The sequence below is a fragment of the Dromiciops gliroides genome, chromosome 5 (genome assembly GCF_019393635.1).
Source record: "Dromiciops gliroides isolate mDroGli1 chromosome 5, mDroGli1.pri, whole genome shotgun sequence".
Classification (NCBI taxonomy): Eukaryota; Metazoa; Chordata; class Mammalia; order Microbiotheria; family Microbiotheriidae; genus Dromiciops; species Dromiciops gliroides.
The window spans coordinates 115,392,351-115,415,043 of record NC_057865.1 but is presented as its reverse complement, the minus strand read 5'-3'; the positions used below and the strand labels follow the sequence as shown (position 1 = coordinate 115,415,043).

At 37.1% G+C, this 22,693-nt stretch overlaps 2 protein-coding genes across 10 annotated transcripts in view; one reads left to right on the top strand and one right to left on the bottom strand.

The window, feature by feature from the left end:
- MKLN1 (muskelin 1) overlaps window positions 1-22,693 on the top strand; it is a 387,994-nt gene that overhangs the window by 268,308 nt on the left and 96,993 nt on the right. For all 8 annotated transcript variants that reach the window (XM_043966412.1, XM_043966411.1, XM_043966413.1 and 5 more), the window contains 2 exons: window positions 11,063-11,140; window positions 13,828-13,893. In XM_043966412.1, the coding sequence (XP_043822347.1) occupies window positions 11,063-11,140; window positions 13,828-13,893 (144 nt within the window). The remainder of the gene's footprint in view (window positions 1-11,062; window positions 11,141-13,827; window positions 13,894-22,693) is intronic.
- On the bottom strand, window positions 9,698-10,214 carry LOC122728159 (ubiquitin-60S ribosomal protein L40-like). Of its 2 annotated transcripts, XM_043966419.1 has the most exons (2): window positions 10,112-10,214; window positions 9,698-10,024 (listed from the first exon to the last, which is right to left on the bottom strand). In XM_043966419.1, the coding sequence occupies exons 1-2, from the start codon at window positions 10,212-10,214 to the stop codon at window positions 9,786-9,788; spliced, it is 342 nt and encodes a 113-aa protein (XP_043822354.1). In that variant the 3' UTR covers window positions 9,698-9,785. The 2 variants fall into 2 exon arrangements, with proteins under 2 accessions (XP_043822354.1, XP_043822353.1); XM_043966418.1 differs by having other exon boundaries at window positions 9,698-10,214.

The window sequence follows — 22,693 nt, the reverse complement described above, 5'->3', positions numbered from 1 at the left end:
TAGTAAGTAGGGCAGTTTTTGAAATTGTCAAGCTGCCTTAGCACAGATGGTAAACTGCACTAATGGTACAATAAAGACTCTTGCCCCATTTGGTTGAAGACTTGGATATTCTGGTTAATAGGGAGAATTATTCTATACATTAATGTTGTTCAGTCACGTCTGCCCCTTTGTGACCTCATTTGGGGTTTTCTTGGCAAAGATATTGGAGTGGCTTGCCATTTCTTTCTCCAGCTTGTTTTATAGGTGAGGAAACTGAGGTAGATAGGGTTAAGTGATTTGCCCAGGGTCACACAGCTAAGTTAAGTATCTGAAGGTGAATTTGAACCCTGGTCATCCTGAGTCCAGGCTTATTGCTCTATTCGTTGTGCCACCTAGATGCCCTGCCTATTATAAGCATATTCAATTTTAAAAGAATTCTAGTTACCTAAAACTTGAGAACTAAATTTTAAATTGACATTCACAGTGGTTATAGTGTTCATCTTAGATTTTTTTCTCATGTGGCATTTTGATATCTCATGGTCATTATTATAAAACCAGTTATTGTTCAACTTTTAGATGAATGAAATTGCTAGTTAGTTTCAGTACATTAAATCCTAGGTAAGCTATCTTTTATTGTATTCCCATAATTCAGTAGGTCATTTGATCTTGTTGGCATGAATACCCTGTCCAGTGGTAAAAATTGTAACCCATCCATCTCTTCTCATCTAATTGGACTTGTAATTGTTGTACCTTTTAAAAAATGTTGAGTCTATTTCTATTTTCCATTTGTTCTCATCTTCATGGCTCATCTAAAAATTGCAGGAAGTAAAGGATTCATATTTAAAGTTTTAGACAAGGTTTTGTCCAAGAATATACAGAATCAAGGGGAAGTCACACTATTAGCTGATGAACCACTCCATTATGCGGTGTTCCCAGTTCTGGAGTATGTAGTGAGCATGCCAGTTGGGAAGTGTGTAGTGTTGCTTCAGAAAATCCAAAAGTGAGTGACCTGCTGGTTTTCCCCTCTTACTGGAGGCATTTTGGTTTGTGGGGAAGGATTGGAACTCACTAATTTATAGAGTTGATAAGAACACCTTATATGACAGTACACTCCTTATGACAGTCCTGCCTAGAAATTTTCTAGAAGGAGAGTGAGAATGCTGGTAGTGGAGTCAGCAAAGAATCCTGTTTTCCATGCTATTCTAGAAATGTTTCAGTTTTTCCTACTTAATTCTGTATTATATTATTTAGGTGGAATTCTTGTGCAATTCAAGAAGGTTTAGCATCCTTTTGGAATGCAACAGATTATTCTTAGAGATTTTTTTCATAATTCCTTAATTAAACAAAAAACATCTTTTAAAATGCAATACCATAGAGAGATAAAAAGATATGACCCTTACTACTAGAAGCTTAAGTACCATAGAAGATTAAATAAAGGCCTGGGCCTGGAGTCAGGAAGGCTTGAGCTCAAAACAGGCCTCACACATTTACTAGGTGTGTGACTCTAGGCATGTCATTTAAGCTCTATCTACTTTGGTTTCCTCAGTTGGCTCTGAGGTGTAGAAAATAATAGCACCTATCTCATACAATTGTTGTGTGAGGATCAAATGATAATATTTGTTAAGTGTTTAGCATAATGCCTGGAATGTAAGTGCTTAATTAATGCTTGTTTCCATCCTTCCCTAATTAAGCATGATCCCTACCACCAGAAGCTTATGGTTTTAGGCAGTGGAAGTTGCCACTTGATAAGTTAGGACAATTTTGGTGAAATTTTAAGAACTCATTGCATGCTGAATATAAATTGAGTTATTTTGGATTTATTGAGAGGTGTTTGAGAGGCAAAGGAGTATTGTGTGATTGAAGCAAGCAGAGAAGATAGTTTTGGTTGGATGGTAAAGCAGTTGAGTTGGGGATTTCTAATCAGTAGGTTTATATCTGATTTACCTTTATTTTGACTTTAGTTATAAGCTATTATTATTTTCTTAACTAACCCTACAGGCTCCATTCTCCTCCATAAGCTATGTACACTTTTCTTTTTATAAATGAATCTCCAGGGGCAGCTAGCTGGTACAATGGATAAAGCACTGGCCCTGGATTCAGGAGGACCTGAGTTTAATCTGGCTTCCGACACTTGACACATACTAGCTGTGTGACCCTGGTCAAGTCACTTAACCCTCATTTCCCCCCTCCCCGCCCCCCCAGAAATGAATCTCTAAAAATTTAATATTTAGTCTAATTACATTAAGAATTATGAGTAGTCAGTAGTGGTGGGTTAAATTTTATTGCATAAGTCAATAATAAGAACTTATTGCCTCATAAGATCATTTTTGTATTTTCAAAATTTTATTTTAAGTTTGAATTTAAAATTTTTATGTTAAAAAAGGATTTCCATATACATAGCAGAACACAAAAAAGAGGATTTTGCATAAAACCATGATTATTTCATACTATTTGTCTTTAAAAAAAATAATTCCAAAAATTACTTTTCAAAATTATCCCACTTGAGAAGGAGCCAAGATAGCAGAGTAAAGGGAACGTTCTAGCATGCTCCTCCCAACATTCCCCTGTAAACAACTTTAATATAACACATTATATTGAATTCTTACATAAAAGAGGCACAGAAGGAAGAACTTTTACAGTGGAGAGCTAAAGAGGGGAAGGGAGGGCAACACTTAAACCTCACTCTCATCTGAACTGGTTTAAAGAGGGAAGTGTGTGTGTGTGTGTGTGTGTGTGTGTGTGTGTGTGTGTGTGTACACATACATGCATATACACACATACACATACATATGTGTATGTATGTACTCAATTGGATATAGAAATCTACTTTACCCAACAAGGAAGTAAGAGGGGAAAGAACTAAGAAAAATTGGGGGGAGGGGTGATATGAGGAAGGTTAGATTAAGGGAGATGGGTCAGAAGCAAAACTAACTTGCAGAGGGATAAGGTAACAAAAATTGTGAAAGATATACAGAAGAATAGAGGGAAGTACACAGTTAACAGTTATAACTGAATGTTAATGGGATAAACTCACCCATAAAATAGAAGCAGACAGTGGCATGTATAGATTAGCAATCAGAATCCAACAAGATGTTATTTACAAAAAACACACTTGAATTAGGAAGACACACATACACTTAAAATAAGGGGCTGGAGCAGAATCTATTATGCTTCACCTAATGTAAAAAAGGTAGGGGTAGCAGTCATAATCTCAAACAAAGCAAAAGTAAAAATAGACCCACCAAAAAGAGATCATCAGGTAAGCTATGTTTTGTTAAATTATCCCACTTATCTGTACTTCATTTTAAACTTTTGTCTATTCTGCAATTAAAAAAAATATGTTTCTGTGGCCCTCTTTTTTTGATTACCAGTATTGTTCCTTTTCTTTCTTTTTTTTTTCCCCCTTTTTGTTTTTTTTTTTAGAAAGGCAATTGGGGTTAAGTGACTTACCCAGGGTCACACAGCTAGTAAGTGTCAAGTGTCTGAGGCCGGATTCGAACTCAGGTCCTCCTGACTCCAGGGCAGTGCTTTATCCACTGCGCCACCTAGCTGCCCCCAGTATTGTTCCTTTTCCCAACCACTCCCAACCCTCATCCCTACTAAAAAAAAAACATCAACAAAAAACCAAAAACCACCACCAAACAAACAAACAAAAAAAAAACCCTAAGAGAAATTTAAAAATGTTTGTAACAAATAAGCAGATTCAAACCAAACTAATCTTCAAGCCATGTCCAGAAATTGTGTGTAACTTGCTATATATTTATAATATTACCTTTGTTGGAAGTAGAAAACATGCTTCATTATATGTCTTTGGGAAATTTGCATGATTATTGCATTGATTAGAGTTCTTAAATCTTTCAGAGTTGTTTTTCTTGTAATGTTGCTTTCCTTGTATAGTTTGCTCTGCTGTTTCTACTAATTTCATTCTTTATCACTTCATGCAACTCAGGATTTTCTGATATCTGTTGCCATTTCTTACAGTATAATAATATTCCGTCTATATATTGGTCTGTTCAGCCATTTTCCACTGTCTAAGAGGTGATCTAAGGCACTCTCTTAGAAATTTAGTTCTTTTTTCCTCCCTTTTAAATTCCCCTTCAGGATCAGGAAGTTTGTTTTGCTTGCAACTATTCCCTTCGTGGTTTTATCCTTTCTCTTAACAAGGCCCTCTAAACCTATCCCCACTTGTGTGCCTTTTAAGTTTCATGTTGTTCTATACCTGACATTGCATGTTTTCAACCCTCCTTTGTCTGTTTCGGGGGAGAGGAAGTTCACATGCCTGCTCTCCTTACCCTTATTTCCCTCCTTTATATACTAGTATATTCTTCCTTTTGTCCTCTTTTTTCTTTCCCTTCTTCAAATCATAGAAGAGAAACAATTCTGATTTTCTTATTTAACTTCCTCCATACTTTTTGAAAACATTAAGATTTTGAAGAGAAACTTAATACTCCTCTTACCCCCCCCCATTACAGTGTTAGCATTATATCATCATTTAGCTCCTTCCAGTTGCTTCAATAAAGTTATGTTTCTAGCCTTTTCTGCACTCTTGTGTTTGTATTTTGAAGTTTTAACTCAGCTGTGGTCATTTTTTCAGAGATGTTTGCAAGCCATTACAGGGCTGTTTTCTTTCCCATGGGCTTGTCCTGATCTTTACATGGTAATTATTGCTTATTCATTTTGGTTATATCTGACTCTTTGTGACTCCATTTAGGGTTTTCTTGGCAAAGATACTGGAATGGCTTGCCATTTCCTTCTCCAGTTCCTTTTACAAATGAGGAAATAGAGGCAAACAGGTTAAGTGACTTGGCCATGGTCACACAGTTATTAAGTGTCTGAGGCCAAATTTGAACTCAGGTCTTTCTAACTCCAGGACAGGTATACAATATGTTATTCTTGATTGGAAGTCTCTTTCTTTTGCCTTTACAAATACTGTATTCTAAAATCTTCTCTCATTTATAGTGGAAGCTGCCAGATGTTGTGTGATCATGACTGTTGTCCTTTGGAAATTTAACTGCTTCTTTCTGGGTGCTTGCAATATTTTTTTTTGACACAGGAGCTCTGGATTTTAGCAATATTATTCCACGGATTTTTTTCTTTGAGGGTTTCTTCTAGGAGATTATTAATGAATTATTTCTATCTTCACTTTGTTTTCTATTTCTAATACAGGATAGGCTAAAAGTCATGAAGAAGTTTCAATATTTAATAATGGCTTTACTTTTTGTTTTTAACTTATAATACCATAGCATCATATACAGTATATGTAGGAAATTAATTTACATTATGTATCCTTCCCTTCAACTAGTCATTTTCATTGATATTGTTGTTCATTCCTTCAGTTGTATCTGACTGTTCATGACTCCATGGACCATTGCGCAGCAGGTCCTTCTCTCCTCCACTATCTCTTGAAGTCTGTCCAAGTTCATGTTCATTGTTTCCATGACATTATCTATCTTATCCTCTGCTGGCCCCTTCTCTTTTTGCCTTCACTTTTTCCCAGCATCAAGGTCTTTTCCAGTGAGTTCCATCTTTTCATTATGTGGCTAACGTATTTAAATTTCAGATTCAGTATTTGACCTTTCAGTGATAAACCTGAGTTAATCTAAGTATGGAATGACTAATCTCCTTGCTCTCCAAGGGACTCTCAAAAGTCTTCACCACCACCACAGTGTCACAGCATTGAGTCTGTGATGCTCAGCTTTCCTCATAATTGAAGTTTCACAGCCATATGTTACTACTGGAAAAACCATAGCTTTGACTATATGGACTTTTGTTAACAAAGTGATGTCTCTGCTTTTTTAGTATGCAGTTCAGATTTGCCATAGCTTTCCTTCCAAGGAACAAGTGTCTTAATTTCATGGCTGCTGTCACCATCTGCAGTTGTCTTTGAGCCCAAGAATATAAACTCTGACCCTGCTTCCCTTTCTTCTCCCTCTACTTGCCAGTCCTTTTCTTCTTTTCTTTTCTCTTTTCTTTTTGGCGGGGCAGTGAGGGTTAAATGACCTGCCCAAGGTCACACAGCTAGTTAGTGTCAAATGTCTGAGGCCTGAATTGAACTCAAGTCCTCCTGAATCCCAGGGCCAGTGCTTTATCCCCTGCACCACCTAGCTGCCCCATGCCAGTCTTTTTCATTAGTTTTTTTTTTTTATTTAAAAATTTTTGTACCCCTTTCCAATAAGGATTTCTCTTATTCTCTTCATTATTTATCTTCTCTTTCTGTTTACTCTAGACATTCATTCTCTGATTCATATAATCATCTGGTCTCCCCCTTTTCTTTGTTTTCTTAGTATAGTCAAAGCTTCCCAGGTATCCATTGCAGGCTTTCTCCCACTGCCTTATATGGCCTACCCCATGGATTTCCTTTTTCCATTGTACCTCACTCTCAGAAGAACAATTCCCTACTTATTGCAGATGTTAGAGAAGACACTTCCCTGTTGTAGGGTTCCTCCCCCATCACTGATCTATATACCCTCTTTTGTTGCCTTTTTTTCTACATTTTGCTGAGAAGCTCCCTGTGTACATGCTCTTCCACTTCTCCAGGTGTCAGTAGTCCAAAGGTTCCAGTTCCCCCCTCCTAGCTCAGGTAGACTTTTTAAACACTCAGTCTCCCAGGCTTTATCCAGTATTAGTTCTTCATCTCCCTTCATCCATAGGAGTTTCATCTATAGAACCCCCTTCTACCTCCAAAGTAAGTGTCCCCCCCCTCACCCCCCCAGTCTTTTCCCTCACTTTAGGGGCTTCTCTTTCAGAGACCACAGAGGTCATTTTCACCTCATTGCTAGTTCTTGATTTGATCCTGGCACCTCTCAGTCCTGTTTATCCCCCTGTTCTCTCCCTTGCCTTTCTTGTACTCTCCCATGTTCTATTGTAGTTCCACAAAGGAAGCATTCACTGGTAGTCAGGGTGTCACAAAGTTCTGTCCGTAATGCCCCTTGTCTACCTTTTCATTGTTACTCCTACCAAATTCTTCCCACCCCCCTCCCCCCCATGGCACATTTAAGAATAACTCTATTACTCATGTATTCACTCATTTCTTCAGTTCTGATTTTCTTTCTAAAAATGTTTCAAACTCTTCTTTGTTATGGAATATCCATCTTTTGTCCACTGTAGTTAAGCTCAGATTTACAGGATAGGGCACCCTGGGTTGTATCCTGAGATCCAGTGCCATTTAGAACACATTATTCCATTTCTCCTCCTTTTTCTAATGGATGTGGAATAGTCTTGCATTATTTGAATACCCTTTCCTTTGTGTTTGAAAGTCTTTCTCCTGATGGCTGGCAGAATTCATTTCTGAATTGATTTGTTAAATTTAACCACTATATGTTTTGGACTTTGCAGCATTGGGCTTTTTCTTTTTTTTTTTTCTGAAAAAATTCTGTGGATTTTTTCAATTGGAATTTCCTTTTCTATGTTCAGAAGTTCTGGATAGTTCTCTTCTATTTTTTGCTTCATTATGGTGTTAAGGTTTTTTGTCCTGTAATGTTCTTCTGAGAGACCTATGATCCTTAGGTTTTCTCTACACATATTGTCTTCAAGATCAGTATGTTTTTACTTGCACAGAGATAATATTTTTATTAATGTTAATTTTTTTTGCTTTTCCTCTTCTAGATTGTTCTTCCCTTGTGTGTATTTGAATTCCCAGTCTGTTGTTCTCTCTTTTGTATTTTTGGTAATGCTTGCCATCGTAGATTCAAGTTTTTCTATTCTGCATATTATTTTTATTGTGCAGGGTATAAATTCTCTTCTCATAATGTTCATTTCTCTCTCTTTTTTTTTTTTTATATGTAATCATTTCTCTTTTAAACCACCCAGGAATATTATGTTATGGTTGCATAGTCTCAAATTCCACAGGGTCCTCTGTCTCATCAACTATTGAATTAATTTCCTTTATTTTCAGTATTTATTCATAGATGCCTGGACTCTTTTACTATATCCAAGGTCATGTTTCTTTTTATTGTTACCCTTTTTCCTATTGATTTTTCTGTTTGAGTTCAAAGTCTTTGAAATTTCTTCTTCCCTGAAATCTTTGGTACTTTCAGCCTTTTTTCCACCTTATTTTCCTTATCGCTCACTTCCTGATTTCTTCCCCTCTGATTATGGTCTCAGCCTCCTCCCACACTGGGCAACTCTTCACCAGCCTAGGTCTCTGCCCCAGAGACATGCCCCTATTGAATGAAGGGAATGGACTAAAGGATCTCTAAGTATCTTTCCAGCTCCAAACCAGTGACTTTTATATGGTCTTCTGTCAGGAGTATCCTGTACTTTTTTTTTCACACGTGGCAGTACTTCTCTTTGGATAGTCACAAATGGCCCCAACCATGTTCTCTGTTCATTCCCTCAGCCTTGGGGGAGTGCTGCGCAGCTACCCACATGTACACGGTCCTATCCTAGTGACCTGTACCACCCCTTTAGTTCTCTGGCATGGCACCAGCATTTCAGAACCTGTTTTTCTCCTGCACCTACAGTTCATTGCTTTGCAGCACTGGTGCTTCTGGGTTGCAGCCCTTGGGAGGCTTTTATTTGTGAAGGGCTGTGAACAAGGGTTGTTGAAGCCAGAACAGACTTCCACAATCTAGATCTAGGATCTCCATGGCAATAGGAAGAGGGTGGGGGGCACTGGAATATAGAAATGGGATTTTATGTAAGCCTGTGCTAGGTTTTTGGGTCTGCTTGTGTAACCTTGTTGGTCATGTGGAAGACTGAGAAGGGGTGCTGAATGAGTTCAGGGTCAGTGAGCTTCAGTTCTTAGGGTTTTTTTTTTTTTAAGACCTTCTTTTGAATTCTGGGTGTCCTAGATTGTGGAAATAGCTGAAGCTCCTTTATCTTTGGTGGGAATCAAAGAAAATGTTTGGTCCACCATCTTGTTGCTCATGTGACTTGGAAATCTGGTAGCTAGTTACACTTGTATAAATTGTGTTCTTAAATAAATGTCTCTTTTCCCCCTCTCTGTTCTCATTCTAGTTCACTCCTCCTCTGCCTTCTACTTGCCTGGCTATTTCTATGTTCCTCACTTTTATTTCCCCAGTTATTAATAGAGATTGGATTAGATAGGGGTTCTTAACCTGGGGTCCATGAATTTGTCTTTTTAATATTTTGATATTACTATAGTTTTTATAATTGATTTCCTTTGTAATCCTGTGTATTTTATTTAATACATTTGAAAATATTATTCTGAAATGGAGTCTGTATGTTTCACCACACTGCCATAATCTAAAAAAAGTTTAAGAACCTGTGTACTAGATGATCTCAAAATTACTTTGAGCTTGGATTCTGTCTTTTATGGTACTTGTCTGTATTTCTCTCCCTTTGTCCCTTGTCTCCAAATTGGTCATAAATTAAACATTTTAAAATGTTATATTTGTTGATTGGTTTTACTTTAGAAAATTATATATAGGATGCTAGATTTCACAGTATTCAAAACCAGAAGTCATTCAAGTTCATCTAGTCCAAGAAACCTCATTTTAGAATTGAGGAAATTATGAACCAGGGAGGAGAAGTAACTTATAGAAGATCACATAACTAATAAGGAGCATTACATAAACCACCCAGAAGGCTTTACTATTGGGTTTGATGTCAGAAGGTCTGGGTCTGAATTTCAGTTCTGTTATTTATTACCTCTGAGAGTTTGGTCAATGTTTGTAACCTCGCTGGCCCTCATTTTCTTTCCACATAGATTAAAGGATCTCTCAGTACCTTTACAGTTCTTTTTTTTTCCCCCTGCTTCTCAACTGAAAGGGGATTTTATTGATATCACAGCCCCATTAAACCCAGGAACAAGGCCTTGTTACAGCATACTACTAAAGAGCACTTCAGTCAGGGGAGCCAAACCAGAATCGGGTCCTGAGGCTGGTCTTTATTTGACCTTCTTTGGGGCGCAGATTGTTGGTGTGGCTGCACTTCTTCTTATGGCAGTTTACAGCACGGGGGTGCAGGTGGGCATAACACTTGTGGCAGATCATCTTGTCACAGTTGTACTTCTGAGCCAGCTGGCGAAGGGAAGGCTCCATGATAACCCCCCGCAGACGTAGCACCAAGTGCAGAGTGGACTTTTTCTGGATGTTGTAGTCAGAGAGAGTCCGGTCATCTTTTAGCTGTTTTCCAGCAAAAATCAGACGTCGTTGATCTAGTGGGATACCTTCTTTGTCCTGGATTTTGGCTTTGGCATTCTTGATAGTATCACTGGGTTCAACCTCAAGAGTGATGGTCTTGCCTGTCAGGGTCTTCATGAAGATCTGCATCTCTGCAATGCTGCGCCTGCCGCTTGGTCGCCTCGCTGAAGAGAAAGAGGCCAGCCACCTTTACAGTTCTAATCCAACAATCTCTATGTGGCCTTCTGTCCCAAGTATCCTACCCTTTTTTTTTTGGTCACAGTTGGCAATACTTCTGTTTGGATATAATTTGTGCCTTGATTAGAAAAAAATATATTAGAAATGAGGAAGGGAGCTGAGAAGTTGCCACTGAAATATGCCAATCAGATTTGCCCAGTAATTACTGTGTGTCCTCCCCATCTTCATGGATTCATAGATTACATTTATATTGAGTGAAAATCATGTTAAAACTTATAGATAGGATTTATTCACATTATCCACAATTGCTTTTTTTTCCCTTTTTTCTTTTTCTATTTGGCAACTCTAGGCATAATACTGTTTATTTTTCCCCCAGACCCTCATTTATATCTGTCTCTCCCTTCAGAATGCTATGTTAGACCATTTTGCTGTTTGATCATACTTGTCCTTTTTCCTCCTAATTTAAATGTGGCAACATATTTGTAACTAACAGGTGCCACAGTAATGAGATGCATACCAACTTTGATATGAGCTGCCACTCAAGCAAAGTTTTTGAATGATTATGGCAACTAATATAGTACCATTTTATTTGGGATGGCATGGAAAATGAAATGAGACATATTTTGTGAAAATATGCCACTAAATTGACTGACATGTTATATATTTTATATTATGTATTCCTGGGGAGAAAATCTTGAATAGCAATTTTGATTAATACAGGCTTATAAAATCCTATCTTTTCTGCTACAATAACACAAAAAATATAAGCAAGATAAAAGGATTTTTTTTTACATTTGCAGATGGTTTGTTCAATCAATATATCAGTCAACAGGAATATAAGCCACGGTGGAGTCAGATCATCCCCAAAAGTATGAAAGGTGAGTCAGTCATTTCAGAATTTAAATGCTTTTATTTTATCTAGTTTTGCCACACTAGGAAACCCTTGAAATAAATAGAGTAAGATTTTCAATGGATAGGACAAAAAAGGCACTAGCCTTCCTCCCCATTGAGATTAGCAAAGTATGCTGTGTTTATTTATGTTGGTAAAGGGTTTGTTTTAAGTCTTTTTTGTTGTATTGTCATATCAGTGGATATATGCATTTTAGCCCATGTTGACTACTAGAAAATAGGAGTAGCATGGACAAATGAAATTCATAGACTGTGCAAAAAAAAATTCATTAAGCCTTTTTTTTTTCCTCTCGTCACCTCTGTGCCAATCCTGTACCAAAGATAGAAAAGCTCACCATCGAAACCTTACTTTCCTTATCTTTCCCTGGCTCTTTCAGTATAGTGAGATGAAGAATCCTCAAAAACTGCTTAGTAGAAAAGAGAAAGAAAAGCAAGGTTCTTGTGTATGATAATCTTTGAATAGAAGTCTGACTTTTTTCAATCACCTCGCCAAACTGTGTAATTTAACATTCTAAATGTGGATTCTAATCTGTTCCCCCAGTTTTGGGGGAAACTGACTAAAATCACTGATAAAACGAGTTTAGGTTTTTAAGGGTTTATTGGAAAATAGAAAGAAAAAGATTGAGAACAGAATTCCAACAGCCTGGCATTCCTATCTTTCCTCAAATTTCCTGCGAAGTTCTCTGCCACCACCACCACCAAGTCAGGAACCCAATAACGCAAGAGCTCTCCACGGAGGCTCCCTCTCCTCCTTCTTGTCTCCTCCCAGAAAATAGGAGGCTCCTCAAGTTGATTGGCTGGTAGCCTTGATAGACAGCACCCATGAGCAAACGTTATTTCCTGAGGCCAAGGAAAAGCCACAATGCCTCTGAGGCATTTTCCTCATGGTGGAACTTTCCCACAGCAAGTCTCCAGTAGGTGGCATCATTCCAATCATTACACACCTATCTTACGTCTTAGGAGTTATAAACTGGCATGTCATAATTTTGCCCCTAACTCTTGTGATGTGAGAAACACACATAATCACTAAAAAGCTGAAATTGAGGACTCTTACATGTCAAATAATATATTATAATTTTTGTATGAGCTGAAAATAGAACCCTAAGCTTTCAGCTTCCTATTCAAAGTATATTAGACACTATAATCTCTTGACTCATTGAAGTAGAGATTGTGCCTTCATCTACATAAGATTGCATTTATTTCATTTATTGAGATTATATCTAAAATATGTGCAGGGAATAGTCCTATTTCCTCTTATAATGGAGAAATGTGTATCCTTTTAAAATGTTTAATCTTGTTTTTTATTATCCTTTTTTGTTAATTATTTTTATTGATAATCTTTATACATCACATTCATTTTTGAATGTATCTTTTTCTCCTCTAATATCCAGCAAGTCATTTTTTTTTTCACTTCTTCTCTGGGGCCAAGGTTGGTCAATATAATTATGGTGTTCTTTTTTTTTCCCTTTTCATTGACATTATTTTTATATTTTTTCCTAATTTTACTTATTGTACTCTATATAAGCTCATTAAATGTGTTCCATGTTTCTCTGAATTCTGTTTATTGTTTCTTATAGTCCAGTAATATTCTCTTTTCATGCATCACAATTTATTCAACTATTCCCCAGTAAATGGACTGCCTTTTGTTTTTACATCACATTCTTTTCCAATTATATTCCTCTCCCTTCACCTACTCAGTGATATCCTTACAAGGAAATATTTCAATGTATACATTTGAAGTTTCTCAGTAAGCTTGGTGGTGAGCATAAAAATCACAGTGAAACAGTTCATCAATTCACATGTTACTAGTCAGATAATTAAATATATCATGAACTTATGACATTTTTGTGCTTAGCTCAGATTACTAGTTCCTCCACAATTTAGTAGACTGTCTTCATGAGTTCTAGTTATGAAAAAATTACCTATAACAAACACATGTTTTGTCATTGAACCTATTTATCTTAGCTTTATGTGGAACCTGTCAATGTATCCTTTCTGTTAGCTTGGGCTTTGAGAACCCAAGGGCATCTTCACACCATAATGAGGCAGTTGTCTCTATGACTTCATTAGAAGACAAATCAAATCAAGCATAGTTCTTAAATTGGTGGATAGAATGGGATGGACAGTGAATTTTTTTGCCACAAAATTAAGGTATTATTGATCGAAAATTTAAAGCACTTAACTTTATAACATTATTTTTAGTAGAACACTGTACTATGTTCTGAAAAGTTTAAAACCATCTCATTTTCCCTTATTCCCCTAAAAAAATCCATAAAACCCAATTATAGACATTTTATAATGACAATGAAAGATAATTATAATCATGTTGTTTTTTTCCTTTTATTTGGATTGGGTAATTTGACCCAAGTTTTGGAGGACTGCATACATTATCTGAAGTATCATAGAATGGATCTTAAATAAATAGAAAATGGCTTCTTAGTGACAATAATGTCTTGAAAGTAGCTGGACAGTGAATCTCAAAATAACAGTCTTATCTTGATTTGTTTATACACTGCTACTAATTGGAGTGTTTCTAAGGAAACAGTGTAGGCATATTTATATAATGCATTGTTTGCACCTGCCTATAAAAAGAATCCTTTTGTTTTTTAAAAATCAAATAAAAGGATTTTTACATTGATTATACTTCTCATTCTAGGTGATGGAGAAGATAGCAGACCAGGAATGAGAGGTGGACATCAAATGGTTATTGATGTTCAGACAGGTAAGCATTATTTTTGGTTAGAAAAATTTTATTAAGAGTCAGTTGGGGGGGGCACAGCTAGGTGGCCCAGTGGATAAGGCATTGGCCCTGGATTCAGGAGGACCTGAGTTCAAATCCAGCCTTAGACACTTTACATGTTCTAGCTGTGTGACCCTGGGCAAGTCACTTAACCCTCATTGCCCCACAAAACAAACAAACAAAAAGAGTCAGTTAATTTCATTGAAATGTGACTATGCTTTTCACCAGCATGCATAGGTACTGTGGACTATACCTAATTCAGAACTAAAGAAGAAACTTTTAGATTGACTGAAAGTGCTCTAAAAATAAGCATTAGCCCATGCCTTAAAAGAAATTTACTGTGTGGTATTTTATCTTGTTTCTATTTTTTTGCTGGGTTTTCATGAAAATTTGGTGGAGAGGGGGCAGCTAGGTGGCACAGTAGATAGAGCACTGGCCCTGGATTCAGGAGGACCTAAGTTCAAATCCAGCCTCAGACACTTGACACTTACTAGCTGTGTGACCCTGGGCAAGTCACTTAACCCCAATTGCCTCATCAACAACAAAAAAAATTTGGTGGAGAGAAGTATTATGTGTTTTCAATGTGTTTGTCTGGCTTTTAACCCAGCAAGATGGGAATAATTAGAATGAGGGCATTAGTAAATATGTGAGAAGCTGACGTAAATTTGGTGACCCAAGTTTATTTGCAAGCATACTTCTTGTTATTAATATTTTGGTATGGAAGAGCCTTATAATCAGGATGTATACATATGTTTCTTCAACTTATTTTAATGAAAGTAGGTCAAGGTCTATAATATTTTAATGGTTCAAATTCAAATACAGTTTGATATTACTATCTAGAAAAGAAAATAACACCAAACACTTAGGGATGATATTATTTTATTAATTGAGTTTTGAAAACTCTCATCTTGGTACATAGATGGCCACTATTTACACTCAAGTTATATTTTGCTTTTTACGTGTAACATATACTGAGTTCAGTTATTCAACTAATCTTTCTCAACTTTCTGTCAACTCAATTAGGAAAAGAATAACTAGCACTTATATAGTTCTTTCACATTTTCAAAGTTATTTCATTTTATCCTCACACCAATTCTGGGGGGTAGGTGGTATTATTATCCCCATTTTGCCAGTAAGCAAACTGAAGCAGACAGTGGTTATGTGACTTGTCTAGGACCACATAGCTAGTCAGTGACTAATGCTACATTTGAGTCAGAATTTTTCAAGAAACAGAAATTCAACATGAAATAGTTACTTTAAAATTAAGGTACAAATTTTTAGATCATATTTATTTTGTTTCATGTGCTGCGTTTGGTCTCTGGGATGCCATATTTATGACTGAGGATCTATATATACACCCAGCTAACAAAAACAGACCTTCTACCAGATACTTCTGGTAGTTTCCCCTAATTGTCATGTACATGTGGAGCAGTGGTAAGAGGACAGAACCCCAGAAACTCCATATCACTATTCCTAGTGTGGGGGCCAAATTTAATACATGGAGAGTTAATTGAGTGGCTCTCCAAACTATTGGGGTCCTGGAAATAATGAGGGACCTCTAGGTTCAAAGCTCCCTCCCCTTCTAACTGCCTTTTTAGATATTTCTCCCAGACCAATAAGAAAGGAGCCTAACAGCCTCTTTTCCACAAATGAATTAGGTTTTATTAATGGGAATAAAGTAAACAGCAAAGGTGAAATTAATAAAATCAAAGACAAGAGCATAGGGGAAAAGAAATATGGATAATCCTCCTAACTCTAACCTAAGTCTATTCAAAAGAGCAGAGTTTATATTTTAACTCACCACCTGGAACTTGTAGCTTCAATGGAAAAAAACATCTTACAGCCAGACCTGAAGGACTTGTCTGCTGTGGCTGCGGCTGCGGCTGTGGCTGCGGCTGTGGCTGCTCACACCACTGTGAGGAAAAAAAAGACTCTGGAAGAGAGCAAGGTCCCCTCAGGGAGCGTTTCTTCTTCCTCCCCCAAAAGGGGAGGTCCTTCAAAACTGCCTATGGACAGTGGTTTCTCCTTCTGACATCAGCAGCATACATCACTTCAGGGCAGGCCAGGTGTGGCCCCTCCCAATGAATCAGCCAAATTCCAATAGTCTTACCACTTCTCCCCCCACCCCCACCCCCCACCCCTTTGTTTCTTTGAGGAACACAGGGTATTTCCTTGATGAAACAGTAAAAAATAACAGAATATACTATCCTATGCTAACAAACAATATGTTAATAACAATATAGAAAAGGGAGAAAGGGGAAATTTCGTCCAGAGGGGTGGTGCTTTGACACTGCCTAGAGAGGGGAGGGCCTCTGCAGAGAATACATATTACAAATGATGTATATAATAACAGAAGGGAAAAAGAAAAAAACAAAACAAAACTGTTCATTTAAAGTCTTTAAGATCTTGTCTTCTTGGAGTGGTGAGATGTCATCAGGAAAATTGGACTCTGGTTGTCTCTGGACTCTTTTACTTCTTTAGCTGTTGAACTGCTGGGTTTTCACTAATCCTTAGCATAACATTGCCAGTCACCAAATCAAACAGTGAGAATTCTTCAAAATATAACTCATACTCAAACTTGATATATATTATGCAATCTATAACACTTTTTACCACCATGTGTCTGCGTGGAGGCCAAATTTAGTAATGTGTCCGTGATGATACCTGAAAATGTTATGGAAAGGTTACCATACCACATCTCATGGTTCCCGAGACATCCAGCAATTATGCTAGTCCCTAGGTGCATGGATTCTGACCATGCCATCAGAGTGAGTGAATGAAAGTTGGAGAGTGGGAAGTATCTGGAGGGAGAGATAGTGAGTTCAGTTTTTGGACATGCTGAGTTTGAGATGTCTGAAAGTTCGTGAGACTGGAGGTCAGCAGAAAGATTGGAACAGAATAGGTAGATGGTCATCAGCATAGAGATGATAATTAAATCATTAAATCCATGATTGCTGATGAGATCACCAAGGGATATAGTATAGAAGAAGAGAAGAGGCCTAGGACAGATTTGTAGGATACCTATGGTTAGAAAGTGTGATCTGGATGATGATCTGACAAAGGAGACTGAAAAGGATTAATTGTACAGGTAGGAAGGAAATGGCCCTAGAGAGAAGAGAGTGATCGGGAATGGCACAGGCTACAGAGACGTCAAGAAGGTTGAGGACAGAAAAAAAGCAACTGGATTTCTCAGCTAAGCAATCACTGGTAATTTTGCATAGTGGTGTTTCAGTGGAATGATAAAGTCAGGAGCCAGATTGTGAGGGGTCAAGAAGACACATTCACGTTTACCCTACAGGAGGTATGTTTACTTTGCAATGACTGCCATCTCCTGCATGGGAAACCATTGAAGTATAATGTAAAACATTTTATAGTAAATGCATTAGAGAGGTGCTAAGTAAGTAAAGGGTTATGTGAGGTCTAAAGATTTACAAAAAGGGTTGGGCACAGGGATCTTTGACAAGAGTTAAGAATGTCTTCATCTATAGAATGACATTGAATTGGTCTTTAAAGGATGTTTAGGGGATACAGCAAGCAAAGGAGAGAGGGAGGTCATTCCTGACGTAGGGAACAATATAAACAAAGAGATGGACAGAAAACAAAAAACTGTATAGTTTGGCCTGAGCATAGAATATATAAAGTGGAATATAATCAACCTAGAAAAATGAAGGGGTGCCAGATTGTGAAGGACCTTGAATACCAGGCAAAAATGTTTAAACATTATTTAGTAAGCAATATGAAGCAGTTAGTTTTTTGAGTAGATAAATGATAAGACCGGATTTATGTATAATGAAGATTAATCTAGCAATGATATCAAAGTGCTGTGGCAGTGAGAACTGTTAGGAGTTTATTGCAGTGTTTAGGCAGGTGGTAATGAAATGCAGTTGTAAGGTGGGATCTGTTGATGAGCATAAAAGTGGAGACAGGTATGAGATATTATGGAGTTGAAATCAGCCGTTAGGAATTGGGGACATTGGATATGGTGACATCATATATGAGATGAGAAGGAGAAAAGTTAAAGGTAGCACCAAAGTATGAAACTTGGGGATCTAGCTGAATGGTTGTGCCACTTAGAAGTAATGTAGTCAGAAGGAGCTAATTTTGAGGAAATGATAATAAACTTTATTTTATACAGTTTGAGTTTGAAGATCTGGTGGTGGGATCCTCTACTTGGAGTTGCCCTATAGACCTAAGCTTCTTAAACTGTGGTCTGCAACCCCACATGGGGTCAAGTAACTGAATGTGGGGGTCACAAAAAATTTGGCCACAGTAGAAGGTTATGTGTACCTATTTTATATACCTGTATACCCAGGGTCATGTAAAATTTCTTGGGTGAAAAGGAGTTAAGAGTGGAAGAAGTTTAAGGAACCCTGGTATAGACAACTGGGATAGAAGCTTGGAATTTAGAAAAGCGGGCAGGGAAATAGATACTGATTGGAAGTCAAGCACATTCGAGTCAGGAACTTTTTGGAAGTGGAGGAAGATGTATGCTTTTCTTCTGGCTGACTTCCACTTAATACAAACTGAGTCTTCATTTAATTATTTTGTCTGCAACTGTGATTCTTTTGGTATAATGAATTTGAGAGTTTGTCTATGCCATAGACATACATTTTGTCAAATTAAATTAAATTTAATTATTAGGGCCAATTTGCCAGGATTTAGACCGAAATTTGGAATTTTGGTCTTTTAAAATGCCCGGTATCTAATTTCTGGTGTCTACAGACATTTGATTATGCTATAGGACTTTCATGATCTATGTCTAGGAGGGGAAAGGCAGAATTTGAGGCCTCCACAAAATATTGAGCCAAATGGTTGTTCAACTTTTACTAGTTTAGAAGTTAACAGAATTGGAAAATACCTTATTTACAAAATTCTATCATATCCTTTTCCCGTTCAGCCTCTTATTCTGGTTCAGTGTTGTGCTGTTCTCTGGCTTCTCTAAGCCCAATTTTAGGGGCCACTTTGGGGCTCTTTGAGCCCAGATGTTTGTGGCTTATAATAGCTTTCCTTCACAGATAACATTTGTTTTTTAACAAAGTAACAGGTGAATTTCAGGCACTTGGAAGTTCCCCCTTTGTGCATTGCTGGTGGCTGTTTTCCCTGGCTTAGCATAGCAGATTGTTCAAGAATATCCATGTCCTGAAATGGTAAATCTCTTTTTCTTCTTGCACATGACCCTAAAATATACTTCCATACTCTATTTTCCCCCCTTCCATTTCAGATCCTTTATTGGGACAGCAGGTAAATAGGATTTGTATGGATTGAATAGGAGGAGACTATTTGTTATATTAGAATATAATGATCAAAACTGTATCGTGTCCAACCTCTAAGGGAGTCAGGCAATTAGAAGTATAATATTGTTAAATTAACTTAAGATGATGGGAGTGTGGGGAAAACAGAATTAGCTCTATGGAGCCATAACTCAGCGAGATAACATGAAATATATGAATTACTTTTTGAAGATAAAGAAGCATTAGTCTTCTGCTGTCTACCGATAAACTTTGTTATTATTTAAAATTGGCAAGTGAAACCCCTGACATGGTTATTAGAGGGATGACATAAGGATTTTTGGTTAGACATGCTAGCCAAATTCTTTTATCCCTTTTAAGGGGTTTAAAGGCAGCTATTTAAGAACAGATGCTATATGAATACTCTAATTTGTGTTGCAGTTTAAAGGTTTTTCTGGGCCTAGGATTCAGGAAGAAATGACAAGGCCATTTAATTACTCTAGTTCACATCTGGACAGCTACAGTATCTTATTTTGAGTAAGTATTGGAGTCTATGGCCCTGGTCTCCATCTTTTTGGCATTCCAGCCCCAAACTGCACTGTTTCTGTCCACTGAAAACCGTGTGGGTACTGGTTTGTTTTTTTACCAAAGCCTGTGCACATTGAGTTGCTGCCCATCTTCTGGTGGTGAGGGAGGGAATGGTATAGAGTTCTGAGAATGCTTTGAGCCTATTCTCAGACTTGACTATAGACCTTGGTCAATAGATTATATTAATATAGGTATGTTTTTTAATACATTGATTTTTTTTCCCCCCTGAAGTGAGTCCATTTTTATGCTATCATATTCTTTGATCTTTAAACCTTCTAATGGTCTTTAGCTTTCCTTTTTCACTTTTACATCACATACGTTCTTGGAAGATTCCTTTGGTTATTTTTGCCTCTGAATTGGTTTGGGTCTTGAATTAAATAATGTTTTATAGCTTTTTGTTATTTTGGGGACAGCATCTGGTGCTTCCTCTATTTCATTTGGCTTAAGATCAGAACCAGAAGGATTTTTGATGTTTTTTCCCCTCTACAAGTCCTCCTATTATGGGCCTAGAAAGGAGTTTAAAAGGAGCATTTATCTTGTTAAAACTTGATTTTTATACATATATGACAGAGTCCTGCACTCTTCAACCATTTTAATGTCTTAACATCAAGTTCATCTTGGAGCTATCAAAGAGAGCATATAAATCTTCATTATAATAATCTCACCTTTATTACAATACAATAAGCAGTCTGCTGTAGTAGGAAGAGTACTAGACTTAAAAGTGGATCTAGCTGTGTTAAAAACCTGGTTCTGACACTTATAAGCCCCATTAGCCGGGTGTTTTACTATGAGCAAGTCTGAGCCCAAGTTTTCTCATCTGGAGTATGGAGATAATATTTGCAGTGTAAATTTCATAGGGTTGTTTTGAAGAAAGTACTTTATGAAATTTAAAGCATTATATAAATGTAAATTATTGTTGTTAATAACAAGAATTTAAGATTCTATGCTGTGTACCCTTAAGATAGTATTAGAGGGAAAGTGCTAAAAAAAACTTGAAAAAATATATATTCAGATTATTTCACCTAAAATGTTCAACTTATTTTTAGGATAGTCTCATGAATTACTTAGGACTTAGGAAATTTTATTAACTTTTTCTCAACTGGGAAGATTAAAAATTAAAGAACTTTAGTCACTTGATCTAGGGGATGTTGGAATTTCAACACTGGGACTTTTATCTTCTGGCTGAATATTTTGTCACATGAGTTTTAGGGTTCTCAGTCAAGGCAGTACTTACTTAACAAGCTGACTATTCCCTAGGTAGAATCAAACCTAGTTACTTTTTAAAAACTGTTTATCATTTACAGTCTTACTTTCTAAAACAAAGTATTATAGGTGCTTATAGAATCATAGATCTATAGTTGAAAAAGTCCTCAGAGCCCATCTCATCTACCCCTGTCATTTTCCAGAGAAGGACTGAATCTAGTAAAGCTTAGTGACTTGCTCCAAGTCACAAAGGTAGTATGGCCCCCAAGGTTGGACTTGAACCCAGGCCCTCACAGTTCTGGAAATGGTCTTAAATTCCACTTCTACATGTATTTTAGTTTTGATATTTTGGTTTTTTTGTTTGTCTTTTGTTTTGGCAGGGCAATGAGGATTAAGTGACTTGCCCAGGGTCACACAGCTACTAAGTGTCAAGTGTCTGAGGTCAGATTTGAACTCAGGTCTTCCTGAATCCAGGGCTGGTACTTTATCCACTGTACCACCTAGCTGCCCCCTCTACATGTATTTTATATCCTGAATGCATACTTGCTATTATTCCTCTTTTGGAGACTGACTAAAGCTGTACTATTACATCATTAAATTAAGGAAGCAAGAAGTATATAGTTTGTTGAGCAAATGAGCAGAATCTTTGAGAACTAAGAATTGCCTGTGTTACAGTGAATATTAGGAAGACTGTTCTACTTTTACTGAGATGGAATTGTAAACAACCCTGTTAGCTAAAAATGAGTTATAAATGGGCAACCATTTTTCTTGTTTTGTTTTGTTTTTTTACAATGATAACTTTACTACTTCCTTTTTCAGTTTTTGAGTAGAAATTTGAATTTAGTGTAACTTTTAGAAAAGAACAAAAGCCACAAGAAAACCTTCTTTAGTAATAGTCTTTTAAAAAAAATCCAAGAAAAGTAGAGATGATTATGTAACAGTGCTTTACTGGTAAAGAGGAATAGTTTTTTTGCTCAGTGCATTCTGCAACACTGGAAATAGTGCTTTTTCTCTCTCCCCCCTCCTTCCCCCCTCTCTCTTTTGGTGAGGCAATGGGGGTTAAGTGACTTGCCCAGGGTCACACAGCTAGTAAGTGTTAAGGGTCTGAGGCCGGATTTGAACTCAGGTCCTCCTGACTCCAGGGCCGGTGCTCTATGCACTGCGCCACCTGGCTGCCCCAGTAGTGCTTTCTTTTTGCATACTAAGTCAAATACGGATGCAAAGTGCCAGCTCTTACTTTTGGAAACTTAGAGTAGGTTGATATCAATTTATTTGAAATGGTTCAAAATCATAAATGATATTTGCTTCCCGGTTGTTCCCAAACGTCCTCTCCTGTGTTTTTCCTGGATATAGTATTAAAGAGTACTTAGGTTTGAGTTATTTTAACCTACAGTAGTACTTTCAGGATGATACAATTCCAAGAATGGAGGAGTTAGAAAGAAAAGCTCATTGTAGCATGATTTTTTCCTTTTAGAAATTTTAAAATATTGCTTTCATTTTTTGGTTGGAGTAATCTACCCACGGGGAATCCAAACCTTGATAGGATAATCGGGAAAGAATGTGTTATTCTATTCATCTTTGTATGTCTGTCAGATTTGTTTATTGTAATCCCTACACCATGTCCCTTTACCCTTAGATTATTTGTATCTGGTGATGTGTAGGGTAAGTAGGAAGGAGGAAAAAGGAATGTTCAGGCTGTTGCTGTGGGGAAGGATAATTTCTTTTACATATCAAAGGTATGCTATTGATTATTTAAATGTCCA

Bases quoted from the DNA above. Each gene is read 5' to 3' on its own strand.
- LOC122728159 (XM_043966418.1), bottom strand. From the start codon at position 10,214: ATGCAGATCTTCATGAAGACCCTGACAGGCAAGACCATCACTCTTGAG.